At 36.2% G+C, this 16,700-nt stretch overlaps 1 protein-coding gene across 4 annotated transcripts in view; it reads right to left on the reverse strand.

Annotated features, from left to right (window-relative positions):
* Positions 1–1,184: 1,184 nt before the first annotated feature.
* LOC120542011 (mitogen-activated protein kinase 8) overlaps positions 1,185–16,700 on the reverse strand; it is an 86,905-nt gene continuing 71,389 nt past the window's right edge. For 3 of the 4 annotated variants that reach the window (XM_039774090.1, XM_039774106.1, XM_039774097.1), the window contains 3 exons: positions 9,901–9,964; positions 4,645–4,722; positions 1,185–2,953 (listed from right to left, as the gene is read on the reverse strand). In XM_039774090.1, the coding sequence (XP_039630024.1) occupies positions 2,808–2,953; positions 4,645–4,722; positions 9,901–9,964 (288 nt within the window). In that variant the 3' untranslated portion in view covers positions 1,185–2,807. Of the gene's footprint in view, positions 2,959–4,644; positions 4,723–9,900; positions 9,965–16,700 lie in introns of all 4 variants that reach the window. The other variant, XM_039774115.1, reaches the window with a different exon arrangement.

Below are 16,700 nucleotides of genomic sequence, written 5' to 3' on the forward strand. Positions count from 1 at the left end.
TGGGTGAAACAGAAATGTTTGACTCATCAGTACTACATTTACAAGAATTGATGTTATGTTACAGGTTGAGACAAAAAAAAGAGTAATAGAAGACAGCAAGATTTAAATTCCATGGTTTATTTTAAGTATGTTTAAGAACTGCATTATTGGATTCCAGTGCATATACTCCAATAATTTACATTTTACTGTCTGTGTTGCATGTTATACTGAGAAGATGGTTATCTGACCTGCTGGTCTTTCTTGTGATCTTTAAGGCCAGCACCATTAACTACAGTATATCAGCTTTTTTATGCAGTTATTCTCATAATTGTTTATTTCACCTTACCACCTATGGAACAAAGTGTATCTCGCCATGCATGATCTTTATCCACTTATACCCGGGAGCAAATATTGAAAATTGGTAAGGCAGATTATCTTAACTCATGACTCCATCAAGTCACATAAAATTGTTTTCATTTATAAAAAGGAAAACATGGATTGACAGTACCAACAATTTATTTCTACCTCCAGAAACATACATCTACATGGCTAGATCCACCAATTACTACTTGCACAATTTGCAGAAGGTATTGCACATGAACTGTAAAAAAATTATACAGAAACAGTTTCCTTACTTCTAAGTGAAGTATACATTACATATAATACTAGAAGTATCCTAACATTGGCAATAGTACACATAAAAATAAATAAATAAACAAAATCTGTGTTTCACATTTCTATATCTAATAATGTGGGTTAACTATGTTTGACCGAGAACTTGTAGAAATTTAGTGTGAGGTAGTTCATCAAAGCTGACGTTATTGTATTTAATATTGTATGAGATGCAACAAAAACAAAAGCAAACATACTCTTGTGTTCAAACTGCATCTCGTGAAGTGGGATCTGATCAATAAAATTAAGAGCACTTAAAAGAAAGAAAGAAAAAAAAAAAAAACAATGTCAATTAAAAAAAGTTTTGATGATAAGCTCACATTCTGCTTGATCAAGAGGGTCAGAGATTAAAACTGTACAAATGCCTTACATTTCTAACATATATATTTGTGTGTTCGTGTGTGTAAAATGGTTTCACCTTTTAGTTTACTTTTTTTTACATTCTCAGAAGTTCCTCACAATTCCACACACACAGTCTTAAGATTAATTTACATTCTAAAGAAAAAAACATTCTATTAAGGGTGTTTAAAAAAAAAACCTGACATCTTCAAACCAGATCTATAAGATCAGTTTAAAAACCTCAGATATTTATTGTTACAAAACCCAAATAACCTTTTGGTAGTTTTACATGAACTACTGCACCATTCACAACAGGCACTTTTCCACTAAAATTAAAGAAAAAAAATAAATAAATAAATTAAAGAAAAGAAAAAAAAAAAACCTGCAAGGACGCTATTATTGCATACTGATTCATACAGATTTTTTTTTGCCTCTATATACTGAAAAAAAAATTGGTCAAATATAAAAACACAAACGTGTGTGTGGCAAGGGGCTCCAATTAACTTAAAAATAGACCCAAAAAATGTTCACGTAATTTCAGCTCTTGCTGTTATAAAGGCAAAGCTGTATTAAGACAATAATATCAAATTTTATCTGCATTAATGCTTATTGTTACGTACGATGCTCAGAGCCTTTCTCTATAATAACATCATCAAGCTTTCACTATTACAAACTAAAAAAGTCCTTGCACTTGCAACTCCAGCCACTGAAATGACATGCATAGGAGACATTTGCAACCTATGGATTCTTAAAATCTGCATGCATTTGTAAAAATACATTTGTGAACCTTTCAATTTTAGGTAGAAAAAAATTATACCCCTTCAGGACCATTCCCTTTGATATTATAGCCATAAATACAACATTAAACAGCTTCCTCATGCCTTCATCATCAGATGATGGCAGAGGACAGTATTATGAGGTTATGCCTCAAGTACCACAGCTAATTACTGTAGAAAAAAAAACAGGAAGCTGTTTGTTGTGTGCTAACAGAAACTTCTCCATTCACATTTTAACCACATTCTGATAGATTTTTACCCTATATTATCTAAGCCTACTACATCATCAAATTCATATAGTACGAAAGAAAAAGCTGAATTACTGAAGGCAAAAAATTACTGTCCCAAAAAAACAAGGGACAAATTCATGGTGTCTGAGCTTTACTAAATTAAAATATGTTCAGAGCCTGTTAAGACCATTTAAATATCTATCTATCTATCTGTATATATATATATATTTATATGTATATAAAAAACTGCTGATTCATAGAATTCAGCCTATTTACATGATGTAGTCAGGCATCACAATGGTTTTGTATATTTAGTAATGTTTTAGCATATTAATGTCTCTGCACAATCTTTCAATGCAACAATCAATTTTCAACCAATCTGCAGGTCATCATTGTCTTGATTTATTGCATCTTTTTTAGATTCATGAAAACATTAAAAGGCAAAATGGCAACCTGTAAACTTAACGGGGCTTAATTTAATAAACGCATAAAATATTCACAAATTACTTTCAAAATTGCAAAAAAATTTGGCTAGAGCAAATAACATGAGCTATTATGATCTTAAAAAAAATAGTAATAAAATAATCCCACACACGTTGACCAACGTTAATATACAATGATCTCATACAGACACCTGAAAGCATTTAAAAATTCTTAATCTGATCTCTGAATATTTTTCAGATAAAATACACAGTAATTTACATCCTAATTATTTTCAGGGAAAATATTAGAAAAACTCTGAACAATTCTCAGTTTGGCCTATACTTCATACCACCTAGCACATATAAAGAGAACCATAAAATGAATATAGTCATCTGCAGCAGCCAAGTGGTCCAGCTGACGTTTCTAAGCTGCTGTCAGTATCTGAAGCCAATGTGGGGTCTGTTGACATTGAGGATATATCATTGACTGATGAAGATGATGATGGATGCTGGGAGCCATTGATCATTGCTGCACCTGTGCTATGAGAAATAAAATATTAAATCAGAAATGTACCAAAAGAGTGAATATATTTTTTGTTTTTTCCTCAGGTTTATAAAATTAGTATGCCAATCAACTCAATGTGTTCACAATGTAGAGAAATATAAAAAAAAATGTATAAAGAATTATAAGGATTCTAAGTAAGTATTTTTTATTATTTATATAGTATCAAAAATGAAGCCAGAGCTGTGCTTTGTCTCCTGTACTTGTTGTGATCGTCATGGACAAGATATCAATGTTCAGCCGAGGAAAGTGAGGGTGTCCAGTTCGATGTTTTTGGAAATGAGATCGACAGATGCATCAGGTTGGTGAGTGCAGTTATGCAGTTGCTATACCGATCTGTAGTGGTAAAAAAGTAGCTGAGTCAGAAGGTAAAGCACTATGGACATGAGATTTAGGTAATTACCGAAAGAATGAGATTGTAGGTATAAATGGCCGATAGAATCTTTCTGTCCAGGGTGGTTGGGCTCTTACTTAAAGAAAGGGTGAGAAACATAGACATTTAGAAAAGGCTAAGAGTGCAGTCACTGACCCTATGTATTTACATTGATGTGGTTTGGGTAACTGAAATGGATGCCTCCCAGATGCCATCCTGCGGAGGTTTTACGGGCAAAACCAGCTGGGACAAAACCCCAGGGAAGACACAGGGCTCCCTGGGAGGATTATATCTCCCAAATGGCCTAGGAATTCCTTGGGATCTCTTAGTATGATTTAGCAAGTGTGGCTGGGTAAAGGCAAAATGCAAAGACTGTTGCCCCTGCAACCCCTAGGATAAACAATGGAAAAAAAAGGGCATGGTATTAGATGAGGAATACAAGTTTATATATAATGTATAATTAGATGTAAAATTCTACATTAAGTTAAATTAGATTTTTAATTGTAATATAAATAACTTTTTTAAGAAGACAGTTTATAATAAATGGATTATTATAATTGGTCTCAAACAGTGACTTGAATTCTGTGCTACTTCAAGGAAACCTCCTTTGACAAGAATCCATTCCATGTGTTTTGTAAATATATCTGAATGTCACCAGCATTTTCCAGGCACAGTGGTGTAGAGTTTGAATTCTGCTCTTGGCTGTCATCTGTGTGTTTGCCAACTGGTACTAAGATAATTAAATTAGATTAACCAGCAATTCCAAATTGCCCCGAAGTGAATGTGGGCGTGTACCCTGTGAATAACTGGTGTCCTGCCCAGGGCTTGTTCCTGCTGTGCATCAGAGACTGCCTGGGTATTTTCTGGCAAAACGCAAAGCTGAACTGGATTAAGCTAGTTTGAGAATGTTACAATATGGTGTCATAAACAACTGAAACTACTAAAATAATGTTTATTCAGCTTCTGCACCTGTTACAGAACTATGGCAAGATGCTAGTTAACAGTCAAAATGTCTGACATATTTCCAACTCAACTTTAACAATATTTCTGAATTCAGAGAAAAACAGAGTATTTCTGACAAAGGACCATCCATTAAAAACTATTACATTATTATAAATACTGTAAGTTGAAAATTTGAAAAGAATGTAAAACAAGCATATTTAAACTCTACACAGAAGCCATGCTAGTATGAAAAAGAAACCAAAATTGCAAGAGCTATGATAAAGAGCAAGTTACTATGGCTTATGCTGTTTACTACTGAAGAATTTAAAATCAGAATTGTTTTACTAACCTAAAGAAGCTGGCTGCCCTCGAATTACACCATTTTTTGTTCTTTCTTCCCACTCAAGTACTTCTTTGTAAATTAATTCTGTAACAAATGCAAAAATGAAAAAATTAATAAAAAGAATGTTGTATAAAACAATGTAAAGTGCATCTAGATTTCTAAACAAAGACTGACAACCTGCCTGAATACCAGATACAGTATAATTAATTTGATTTATTAGGTCTGTCTGTTAAGCATAACAGTAATAAAAGTGTCCTGAAACCTTCACCATAATAGGCACTACATTTCTTCAATGTATTCAAGATCTATACTCAAAGTGCAAATATGAACATTCTTTACACTTCCAACTTTCATTATGAAAAATTCTTGTAGTGCAAAAGTCGAAAACATGGGTTTTAAAAGGCAGGTTACACCACAGTTGTCTTTCTACTATGCTAGACATACAAGTGAGTCCAATGTTACAGCTCTCTAGGAAATATAAGTCAAGTTTTAAAATAGACACTTATTACTATGATGTTAATATATTATGTAAATCTACAGTAGTAATTCTTATTGCTCTCACATTTCAAGAGCTGTGCAAGCTTAGTGAAGAGCTCCTTTCTGGAACAGTACATTAAATAAAACCAGCTGTAACTGACAACCTCCATCTTCTCCCAGTGTAGCAACCAGATTACTTGTTCCCAATTAGTATACTGCATAAAATACACATAGCTATGCATCTACCCATCTATCCCAGAGCATTGCCTACTAAAATCTATTCACATCCTTTTAATTTTTTCAGAATGTATTTAGTTGGATCTAGAAACAGAAATGAACTCTGATACTGTTCTTATACCCTAAGTGAGTATCGGTTTTATTATATGGCAGTCAGCAGGATGGTCTCCTTTATGTTGAGCTTATCTTAGGGCTGAGGAAAGATTTATATATAATTGTTCTGTTACAACTTTTTAATACTGTTCATTGTATTAAGATTTGCAGTTTAGCTTATACAGTATATATATATATATATATATATATATATATATATATATATATATATATATATATATATATAAATAAAAAAGAGAATACTGTATAGCTATAAACATCCGGACGATTCACAGTGTATTTAAGTATTTCATAATAAAAATCGCTTCCAGCTATTCTTGAGGGGAAAAAAAAAAAAAACATAACATGAGAAGGATAACTGAAAATACAACTGTACCCTTCCTGGAAATACAAAAACATATGTATGTTTACTGACAATGTGAAAAGGCGCAAATAAGAAAACTTCTGCACTGCTCTACTTGCAGTTCACTTACAAGGTCCTTTCTTCAAAAAAAAAAAAAAAGTTTAGCTTGCCGGACACACAAGCCAGCTTCTTTCCTTTACTGCAGCCACAGGCAGGGCTGGCACTAACCATTTTGGGATTCTAGGCACAGTTTTGCTGTGGGGCCCAGACTAGCAGAGTGCAAACATGTATTGAGATAGATGCATCATGTTGCATCAGGTAGTCCACCTTTGAAATGCAGCAAAAACAAACTTTTTGCTGATGTTAAAGGCTGCTTCTGCTACCACTAAATTTAGAGTGTAGGCAGAACTTGGGGATTTCTTTGCAGCAGTCTGGCCTGCACACCACCTTTTATACTTATCCTTCATGTAGGCATAATTGTTATACTGTATAATTCACCTCTGCAATCATCTAAGTAATATTTAGTTCCTCAAGTTTGTCCAGGGCATGAGAAGACAAAATTTCTCCTGTTGTCTCTGTTGCTAGAAGGAATCCAATAAAGCATTCTTTAATTTTGGGTACTTCCTCCAGTGTGACAATTCTTATAATTAGTGTCATTTACGCCTCTTGGCTAACATCAGTTGTGCAAATCAAAATCATGGAATAATATTTGAACTGCTTGATGTCACTCACTATATGCTCAATTACCTTCTCACTTATGGAATTAAACAGCTCATTTTGAATTGTTTTCCCAAACTAGCTTGAGTAGGTGCTGGTGCCACTCTCAATATGTTATATACGCTTTTTAATAAATGTCTTTGCCTCGAAGCAATTGATGATAATCACCAAACAGTAAATACGAAAAGCTGCTGCTAGAGAAAATGTAACAGACTTCACATAAATGATAGTGGAGGGACTGATTGCCTTTTTTATTTTTTTATTAGAAACGATTATTAGTTGTCCTAGCCCTGTTTTGTTTCTCACATGCAACAAGATTACCCTTATGGAGATTTCCAATTAATTATGTAGTTTAATTATTTGCAGAGAAGTTCTCTGTCACACAAAGGCAAATGTTGCTTTTCTCATGGAGTATTCTGTGCTGTAGAGAAATGGGTTGTGTGGATTACCCAACAATAAATTTTAATAGTTTTCATCTCCAGATAAATATTACTAACCCAGCTCTGCTCTCAAGATAGTTAAGCACGTTCCAGTAGCTACCAAACAGGCATCACAGTTGAAAGGCACCACCCACCTCCCGACCCATAATAATGTACAGATAATGTATTACCTACACTCTAAGAGTGAACCAATAAAATACCTTCCATCTAGATAACATTTTATTGTTCCTCCTACTTGTGATACCTTATTGCCTAAATGAAAGAAAATGGCCAATGAAGGTGCAGGGTTAAAAATACGTCAAAGCTCTCATTTGGTGACTGGCTTTATTTTTGTCTCATGTTTTCTAGCACTGGTTGTAGTCTGCTGCTTCTGCTTTAAATGCTGAAAATAAATTGGATGAGCTGTCACTTTAAACTGCTTTCATCTTTTTGCAAACTTTGCATTTTATATTAGTTTGCTCAAGATCTGATCTTTCATATCCAAACTAATTCCAGATAACTGACTTTGAAATATGCTCATTCATAAGAGAAGCTCGCCATATTCATTGCAATAATGTTTAGACTATACACAACTTTGCTCAACTGTACCATCTGGTTAAAAAAAAGCAAAAAAAACACAGGATTTTCATGTTTGCACTTAACTCTAAAACATGAATTTGAATTAAACCATTTCACTGAAAAAAAAAAAAAATCACCTAGCGCTCATTTATGTAATAGTTATATAGAATATTATCCTTTTAAGAAGACTAAAGCTGGTGTCACAATACAAGGCTTCTAGTTGGGGTAGCAAGTCAAACTTGATGGCTGCAGATGTTGATCTTATTGCCTCAGAATGTTAGATTACATGATCTTCCAGCACAGTGTCCATTTCCAAAGTATTACAAGCTTCCTCCTTTTCCTGACATCCAATAACACATTGCTTAACGGCTGGAACTGCACAAATGCTTTCCAGGTATGGCGAATTCAGCTACAATCTAGTTTTTTTTTCTTTTTTTCCCAGTCAGCTGTGGTACATAAAACATGAGACAGATCTGGCTCTATTTCCAAGGTCCAAAACACATGCATTCATTTTTTCCTCATACCTGCATTATATGCATTTTAGTTCCAAGTGAGTGGGCACTGGTTCTCAGCTCTTGTAAAGACACAGAAAGTTCCTATGACTTAAATAAAAATCAAACCTATTTGATTTTGTCAAAATCCCCCAATTTGCTGGGGATGTAAGACTACATGTGCCTAGACTGCCCCTAACTTGCTAACATCATGTTAAAGTGAGTGTTCAACTTGAAATTGCTGGAAAAATATCATGTAATGTGTCACTGCTTCGGGTGATGGCTTTTGTTGGCTAGGGGTGAAAAATACAACAGTTACATTATTTTCATCATAACAAAATACAGTACGTATTTTATCTAACTTAAGGACCATCCAAGATGTACACTGCACTTTACAATATTCTAACGACTAAGGGAAAAGAGAGAAAATGAAGCAGACTTTTAGGCCCCATTTAATAATTTTGACAAGTGCCATATTAGCCCATAAATACTAGTCATGCAGGTGAATGGTTCCTCATGGGGACTTTTACTTGTAGCTGGGAGTTTAGAACATCTTTACAGAGAATGTTAGAAATATTGGTAACACTTTAGGTAATGCAAAAATGCATCTATTACTCATTTATTTTTATGTATGAAGACCTTGGAAAAGGCTGCTGTTGGTGTTAATAATACTTACAAAGCATCACTTAAAGTGGTTATTCATCTCTGTAATGTGAACTGCTAAAATAATTTCACGTTAGAATGGTCAGAGGCAGTTTAAACGAGACTTGTATTGAGTATTTTGGTATAAGATCTGTGAATTCTTCATATTCATAGGTAATTTTACCAGTGTTTTAAAGGCTCCTAATATGCCACACCGCAGAGAGACTGCTCTATTGATGCTTTATAAGCAAAACTATGACCAAAAGAAGCCTTTGTCAAGATCTTGTTACACAAGAATAAATGAGTAATAGATGCATTTTTGCAGTATCTAAAGTGTTAGCGAATCATTTAATGGCACATCTTTAGCACCCCACTCAATCTTGTTCTATGAGAGACGTACCCCTACTTAACAAAGACTGAAAGAATGCTATGCAGATTTGTTCAGAGCTGCCTACAAAAAGATAATGCTGCTGCATGTGTAAACACAAGCCATGGGAAAGTTGAGCCATGCTGAATGAACATCAAAGGTGAACATTTCTTTCTGACAAATTGCCCATCCTACTCTGAAAAAACTAACTATAGCATATTGTAAATAAATATTAATTAAATCTGTAGCGGTCTTAATAGTTACAAAGACAAACTTTCTATATTTGAGAGGTATGTGTATTTTGCATTTGTGCAGCTTCTTCATGTCATTTCACTGGAAGAGGGTTTATGTGAAAAAGAGAAGAGAAACAGTAATGTGAGAATTTTATCCATTTTTTTTCCCAAAATGATTATGCATCTCTACTGAAATATTGGTTCAAGAAAACAAATAGGTTTCACTTATTCCTTCAAAAATAGCTTGGTAAATTGGCACTACAGGAGCAGTAACAGCAAGACACAAACTAGGAACAAATGGCAAAATCAAGATTTAAAAAATGGTTAGTACAACAAGCCTTCTCTATACATAAATACCAAATATGGGTATTCTGTGAGGCAACTGGACAGTTAATTACTCTCACTACACATATATCATTGGTTGAACAGTCAAACATGCAATTAGCTTTAAAATGCATATCATGTTTAAAATCCTGAGAAGAAATAGTAAAGAACAGAAGATATACAAGGTACTCAGTATCTTAAGATTTAATAAACTGCTATATATTAAAAACATTATCATCATAGGAAATTACAATTTACTTAGCCAAGAGCCAGTTAATGCATTAGCCTTAAATGCATAATCTCGTAAGAACATAATTACCTTTCCATTCTTCAACTGTATGTTCTCTTTCATCTAACTGTTTATCAGTAATTATTGGCGGAGGCTGAAAAGAAATGTATAATCATGTAAAAGAAAGTCAAAATTCAGTCATAAGAAAAGTTTATTTTGCCTGTGCATGCAACTTTTAAGTATATTAAAAAATTCGAAGAAAATGGAAATCATGCTTTTCTTAAAGAAAATGAGGTATCAAAAAACAAGCCTTAGTGATAAAATCTCATCAAGAGAACTTTAACGAAATAGCACACGTGATAAAAAAAACTATACATTGATTCACTTTCTTAAAGTACAAGTAGCAGTTAACAAATGACACTTAGAAGGCATATTTACAAATGCTGTACTTTTTATCTCATGGTTAACTTTAAAATACTGTGAAAAGTGTATGATACTGTACTTATTACTTTGCTGTTTTTGTTATATTTTATATAGAGCCAAACTCTAGCTGTTGAAAATCCTCCAAACAAGTCAATCCTAAATGGAATGTATTATTTTATAAGGTAATTCATGTACAACGATTTTTCTCTGGAATAAATAATTAAACAGACCACTCCACAAACCTCTGGATAAAAGCAACTGGGTTAATTGTCTGTGGTTGCACATTTTACACAGATACCTTTCAGTCTTTGGGTGCAAAGAATGGCTACTGCTGATCCTATTTCACTTTAATCTTACTCATTTGTCCTACTTGAGCAGCTAGTTTTGCTTATTTTCCGTTCCTATTCATAAACTGTTGAATTGTTAGGTCATTCTGAAGTCCTGTCTGCTGGCTTCTATACACTTTGGACTTGAAGATCTCTTCCTTGTAGATTTTGCTTCTTTACCCTTGTCCCAGTGAAGAAGTAAAGATCAGTTTGTTATAATACTCGTAAAACGGTTATTTCATTTTATATTAATTATCTGTCTATATATTATCAGAGGAGAGGAGGAGGTGATGGGTAGGTATGGTGTCAAGGAGAGAAATGAAGAAGGTCAGATGATAGTGGATTTTGAGAAAAGGCTGTACATGGCTGTAGTGAATACGTATTTTAAGAATAGGGAGGAACACAGGGTGACGTACAAGAGTGGAGGAAGATGTACACAGGTAGATTATATCCTATACAGAAGAGTCAATATGAAGGAAATTGAGGACTGCAAAGTGGAGGCGGGGAAAGTGTAGTTAGGCAGCATAGGATGGTGGCCTGTAGGATGAACTTGGAGATCAAGTAGAGGAGGAGAGTGAGGGCAGAGCAAAGCATCAAATGGTGGAAGTTGAAAAAGGAAGACTGCAAGGCTGACTTTAAGGAGGAGGTAAGACAGGCACTGGGTGGCAGTAAAGAGTTACCAGACAGCTGGGTAACTACAGCAGGTGACATCTGGACAGAGCATGGAGGAAAAGGAAACGTGGTGGTGGAATTAAGAAGTACAGGAGAGTATACAGAGGAAGAGGATGGTGAAGAAGAAGTGGGATAGTCAGGGAGATGCAGAAAATAGGAGTACAAGGAGATAAGACGCAAGGTGAAGAGAGAGGTGGCGAAGACTAAAGAAAAAGCATATGATGAGTTGTATGAGAGACTTAACACTAAGGAGGGAGAAAAGGACAGGTATCGATTGGCTAGACAGGGGGACTGAGCTGGGAATGATGTGCAGCAGGTTAGGGTGATAAAGGATAAAGATGGAAACATGCAAGCAAGGAGGGTGTGTTGAGCAGATGTAAAGAGTACTTTGAGAGGCTGATGAATGAAGAGAATGAGAGAGTGAAAGAAGGTTGGATGATGTGGAGATAGTGAATCAGAAGTACAATGGATTAGAAAAGAGAAAGTAAGAACAGCTATGAAGAGGATGAAGAATGGAAAGGCGGTTGGTCCAGATGACATACCTGTATAAGCATGGAGGTTTTTTAGGTGAGATGGCAGTGGAGTTTAATGGAATCATGGAAAGCAAGAGGATACCAGAGAGAGAGAGAGAGAGAGAGAGAGAGAGAGATTTCATGCCAAGAAAGAGCATCACAGATGCGATGTTTGCTCCGAGGGTGTTGATGGAGAAGTATAGAGAAGGCCAGAAGGAGTTACATTGTGTCTGTGGACCTGAAGAAAACATACGACAGGGTGCCTCAAGAGGAGTTGTGGTATTGTTTGAGGAAGTCGGGAGTGGCAGAGAAGTATGCAAGAGTTGTACAGGATATGTACAAGGGAAGTATAACAGTGGTGAGGTCTGTGGTAGGAGTGACGGATGCATTCAACGTGGAGGTGGAATTACATAAGGGATCAGCTCTGAGCCCTTTCTTATTTACAATGGTGATGGACAGTTTGACAGACGAGATTTGACAGGAGTCCCCGTAGACTATGATGTTTGCTGATGACACTGTGATCTGTAGCGAGAGTAGGGAGCAGGTCAAGGAGACACTGAAGAGGTAGAGATATACTCTAGAGGAAAGGAATGAAGATCAGTAGTAACAAGACAGAATACATGTGTGTTTATGAGAGGGAGGATCAGTGGAATGGTGAGGATGCAGGGAATAGAGTTGGCGAGGGTGGAGGAGTTTAAATACTTGGGATCAACAGTACAGAGCAATGGAGATTGTGGAAGAGAAGTAAAAAAGAGAGTGCAGGAAGGGTGGAACTGGTGGAGAAGAGTGTCAGGAGTAATTTGTGACAGATGGGTATTAGCAAGAGTGAAAGGGAAGGTCTACAGGATGGTAGGGACACCAGCTATGTTGTATGGGCTGGACATGGTGGCACTGACCAGAAAGCAGGAGACAGAGCTGGAGGTGGCAGAGTTAAAGATGCTAAGGTTTGCATTGGGTGTGACAAGGATGGACAGAATTAGAAATGAGTACATTAGAGGGTCAACTCAAGTTGGACAGCTGGGAGACAAAGTCAGAGAGGCGAGATTGTGTTGGTTTGGAAATGTGCAGAGAAGAGATGTTGGGTATATTTGGAGAAGGATGTTAAGGATAGAGCTGCCAGGCAAGAGGAAAAGAGGAAGGCCTAAGAGAAGGTTTATGGATGGGGTGAGAGAGGACATGCAGTTGATGGGTGTAACAGAGCAAGATGCAGAGGACAGGAAGATATGGAAAAAGATGATCCGCTGTGGCAATCCCTAACGGGAGCAGTCGAAAGAAGAAGAATCCTTTAATGTAAACATTGTTCACAATAAAACAAAACACTTTTTTTCAATTTGCACATTCTAAAAATTGCCTAAAATATAAAAGTCAGGGCAACTTTTCAGTAAAATGTGCATTAAAACAGAAGCATTCTCAAAATTGGTACGCTTCTTGGCTTAATGAATATTATGGCCCAAAGACACCTTGTCAAGCTGATTGTTACTTTAATTATTACTACATGTTGATTGTGTGTGTTGGTGTGATGGATTGGTGACCCAACTAGGGCTAGTTTCTGCCTTGCTCAATGTTGTCAGGAAGGGCTCTAACCCACCATAACTCATAATTAGATTAAGGAGGTTGGAAAACATTTTAATTCACTGCTTCCCAATCTACATTTTGATATACTACTGTGCCTTGCAATCTTGATCTGAACAGTACAGTTGTTGGGAATGATTGCAATCTGTAAATGATTTCAAGTTTGAGAAACACTGTTGTGATCCATTCTTTCATTTTCTAAACGCCTCTCTCTACTAGTAAGAGTTGAATTTCACGGCATAGTTGCATATACAGTATATCTACATTTACTCAAGACAGAAATAATTTAGAATCAAATTAAATTAACTTTTTAGAGAAACTCAATTGAAAATTAAGGTCAGCTCAACATTACTGGGTACTTATACAATTAAAAAAAAAAAAAGTTTCTATGAATGCAAACACTGTACTATAACTGTGGCTTACTTTACTGCACAAATGTATTATGAAATCCCAGAACATTGCTGTGCAGTATTTCAGGCTGATGCGTTAGCTTCTATTATAATTGATGAAAGAGCTATGTCCAAAAAATAGCTTTTACTATTTTAATACAGGCTTATCCTTCAACTGATGGTGCAGGAAAATTAAGGGTTGCAGTTAAAGGCTAATTTACATTTTACAAGAAAACAAAATTTCAGAATTTAAACCACTCCATAAATGACATGGCCAATGTGAAAGTGGGATATGCACACCCTGTGGATGTCTCATTCTGCCCGTCATAAATAATGCAACATGGTTAGTTCCTGAAATAATATGGTGGTAAGACAAGCTGCAGACAGTCAGATTTATAAAAAAAATACAATATGTAATGTCTGAAAGATTAGGACAGAAGCAGTATTTCTAGGGAAAAGGATCTTTCAGTCAAAAGTTTTAGAAATGGAACGGGTATCAGGCTGTTGATGAGATACCCTCCTAAATCGATATGCGTAAAGCATTTGACTACAATTTGTACATCGAACATACTTATCTTGAGTCAGGTTGAACCCAAGCTAAAACACAGTCAGGGAACCTGCCTTTCTTGTATATATACATTATAGAACAGTCCCAGACTACACTGGGAAAAATCTTTTTGTAATGAATTCTTAGAAAATTGTGTGAATTGCATTGGTTATGCTTTTCACAAAAAAAAAAAATTAATGGATTTCATGTAATATTACAATGATCAATAAGTGAATTATCACAGTTTAAATATTGCAGATGCAGTTAGTCAAAGCAACTTCCAAAAAAGATTAATATATAAATATAGATAAAACACATTTTAATTATTAGCAGAAAAGCTAACAAACAACTAGAAAGTAAATTTAAAAGTACAACACAGGCAGGCTAGTCAAAAGCTAGATGAAACCTCGTAGAGAAAAAAAAAAACACAAAAAAGCAAATAAAAACAGAAAACACAGTTGGTTAACAGGTAATGCGGTTAATAAAGCTGCCAATACAGGATAAGTGCAGGTGCATAATTTAAAGATCAAAGATAGTTTATGCAGAGGTGCCTCTACTATACATCCATCTCCACCATTTGTATTGGTAGTACAAATGAAACAATGAAGCATGCATTAAACACTTAGTAAGCGCTTAATTTTAATGGTATACTAAATAGCATCATATATAGTACCTCTCCTGAAAACAAACATGTAGTCCACATAATTTTTAACTTTACTAAATGGAAAATGAACAACTTATACTAGATGGCTTACAAAAAAAAAATAACAAAACTGAATGGTTTGAGAGTATTGTGGATTGTTTACTAGCTGCTGCAAATACATAAAACTTGTTGAACACTGTAACTGAGCTTCTAAAGCAGCAGGTTACAATGCTGCATTTTTCAGCTGTGGTGACATAACTTAGCTTATTTCTGCAGTTCTATAATCACTTTGCGTTTTTTGAATACCCTAGCACTGCTATTGCAGTACACCACTCTAGCAAAGATTCTTGATTAATGTTTTCACATTTAACAAAGTATTTCAGTAACATTACATTATATATATACACATATACACACACACACACACACATATATATATATGTATGTATTAAACGATATATATATTATATATCGTTTGATGGAAATGAAAATGATCAACCTACAGAGCCCTGAATTCAAAGACGCCCCAAAAATCAGAGTGAAAAAATTATGTGGCAGGCTAGTCCATTTTGCCAAAAGTTTATTGCAGCAACTCCAAATTGTACGCAGCACTTTGTATGGCCCCTGTGTTCTTGTATACATGCCTGACAACATCGGTGCATGCTTCTAATGAGATGACAGATGGTGATGTGGGGGATCTCCTCCCAGATCTGGACCAGGGCATCACTGAGCTCCTGGACAGTCTGAGGTGCAACCTGGTGGCATTGGATGGACCAAAACATAATGTCCCAGAGGTGTTCTATTAGATTTAGGTCAGGAAAGTGTGGTGGTCAGTCAATGGTATCAATTCCTTCATCCTCCAGGAACTGCCTGCATACTCTCACCACATGAGGCCAGGAATTGTCGTGCCCCAGGAGCCACTGTACCAGCATAGGGTCTGACAATGGGTCCAAGGATTTCATCCTGATACCTAATGGCAGCCAAGGTGCCTTTGTCAAGCCTGTAGCGGTCTGTGTGACCCTCCATGGATATGCCTCCCCAGACAATCATTAACCCACCACCAAACTGCTCATGCTGAATGATGTTACAGGCAGCATAATGTTCTCCATGGCTTCTCCAGACCCTTTCACTTCTGTCACGTGCTCAGGGTGAACCTGCTCTCATCTGTAAAAAGCACAGGGCACCAGTGGTGCATCTGCCAATTCTGGTATTCTATGGCGAATGCCAATTGAGCTGCATGCTGCTGGGCAGTGAGCTCAGGGCCCATTAGAGGACATGGGGCCCTTGGGTCACCCTCATGAAGTCTTTCTGGTTGTTTGGTCAGAGACATTCACACCAGTGGCCTGCTGGAGGTCATTTTGTAGGGCTCTGGCAAGTGCTCATCCTGTTCCTCCTTGCCCAAAGGAGCAGATACTGGTCCTGCTGATGGGTTATGGACCTTCTATGGCCCTCTCCAGCTCTCCTAGAGTAACTGCTCGTCTCCTAGAATCTCCTCCATGCCCTTGAGACTGTGCAGGGAGACACAGCAAACCTTCTGGCAATGACACGTATTGATGTGCCATCCTGGAGAAGTTGGACTACCTGTGCAACCTCTGTAGGGTCCAGGTATCGCCTCATGCTACCAGTAGTGACACTGACTGTAGCCAAATGCAAAACTAGTGAAGAAACAGTCAGAAAAGATGAGGAGGGAAAATGTCAGTGGCCTCCACCTGTTAAACCATTCCTGTTTTGGGGTCATCTCATTGTTGCCCCTCTAGTGCATCTGTTGTTAATTTCATTAACACCACAGCAGCTGAAACTGATTAA

Source organism: Polypterus senegalus, chromosome 1 (assembly GCF_016835505.1).
Source record: "Polypterus senegalus isolate Bchr_013 chromosome 1, ASM1683550v1, whole genome shotgun sequence".
NCBI lineage: Eukaryota > Metazoa > Chordata > Cladistia > Polypteriformes > Polypteridae > Polypterus > Polypterus senegalus.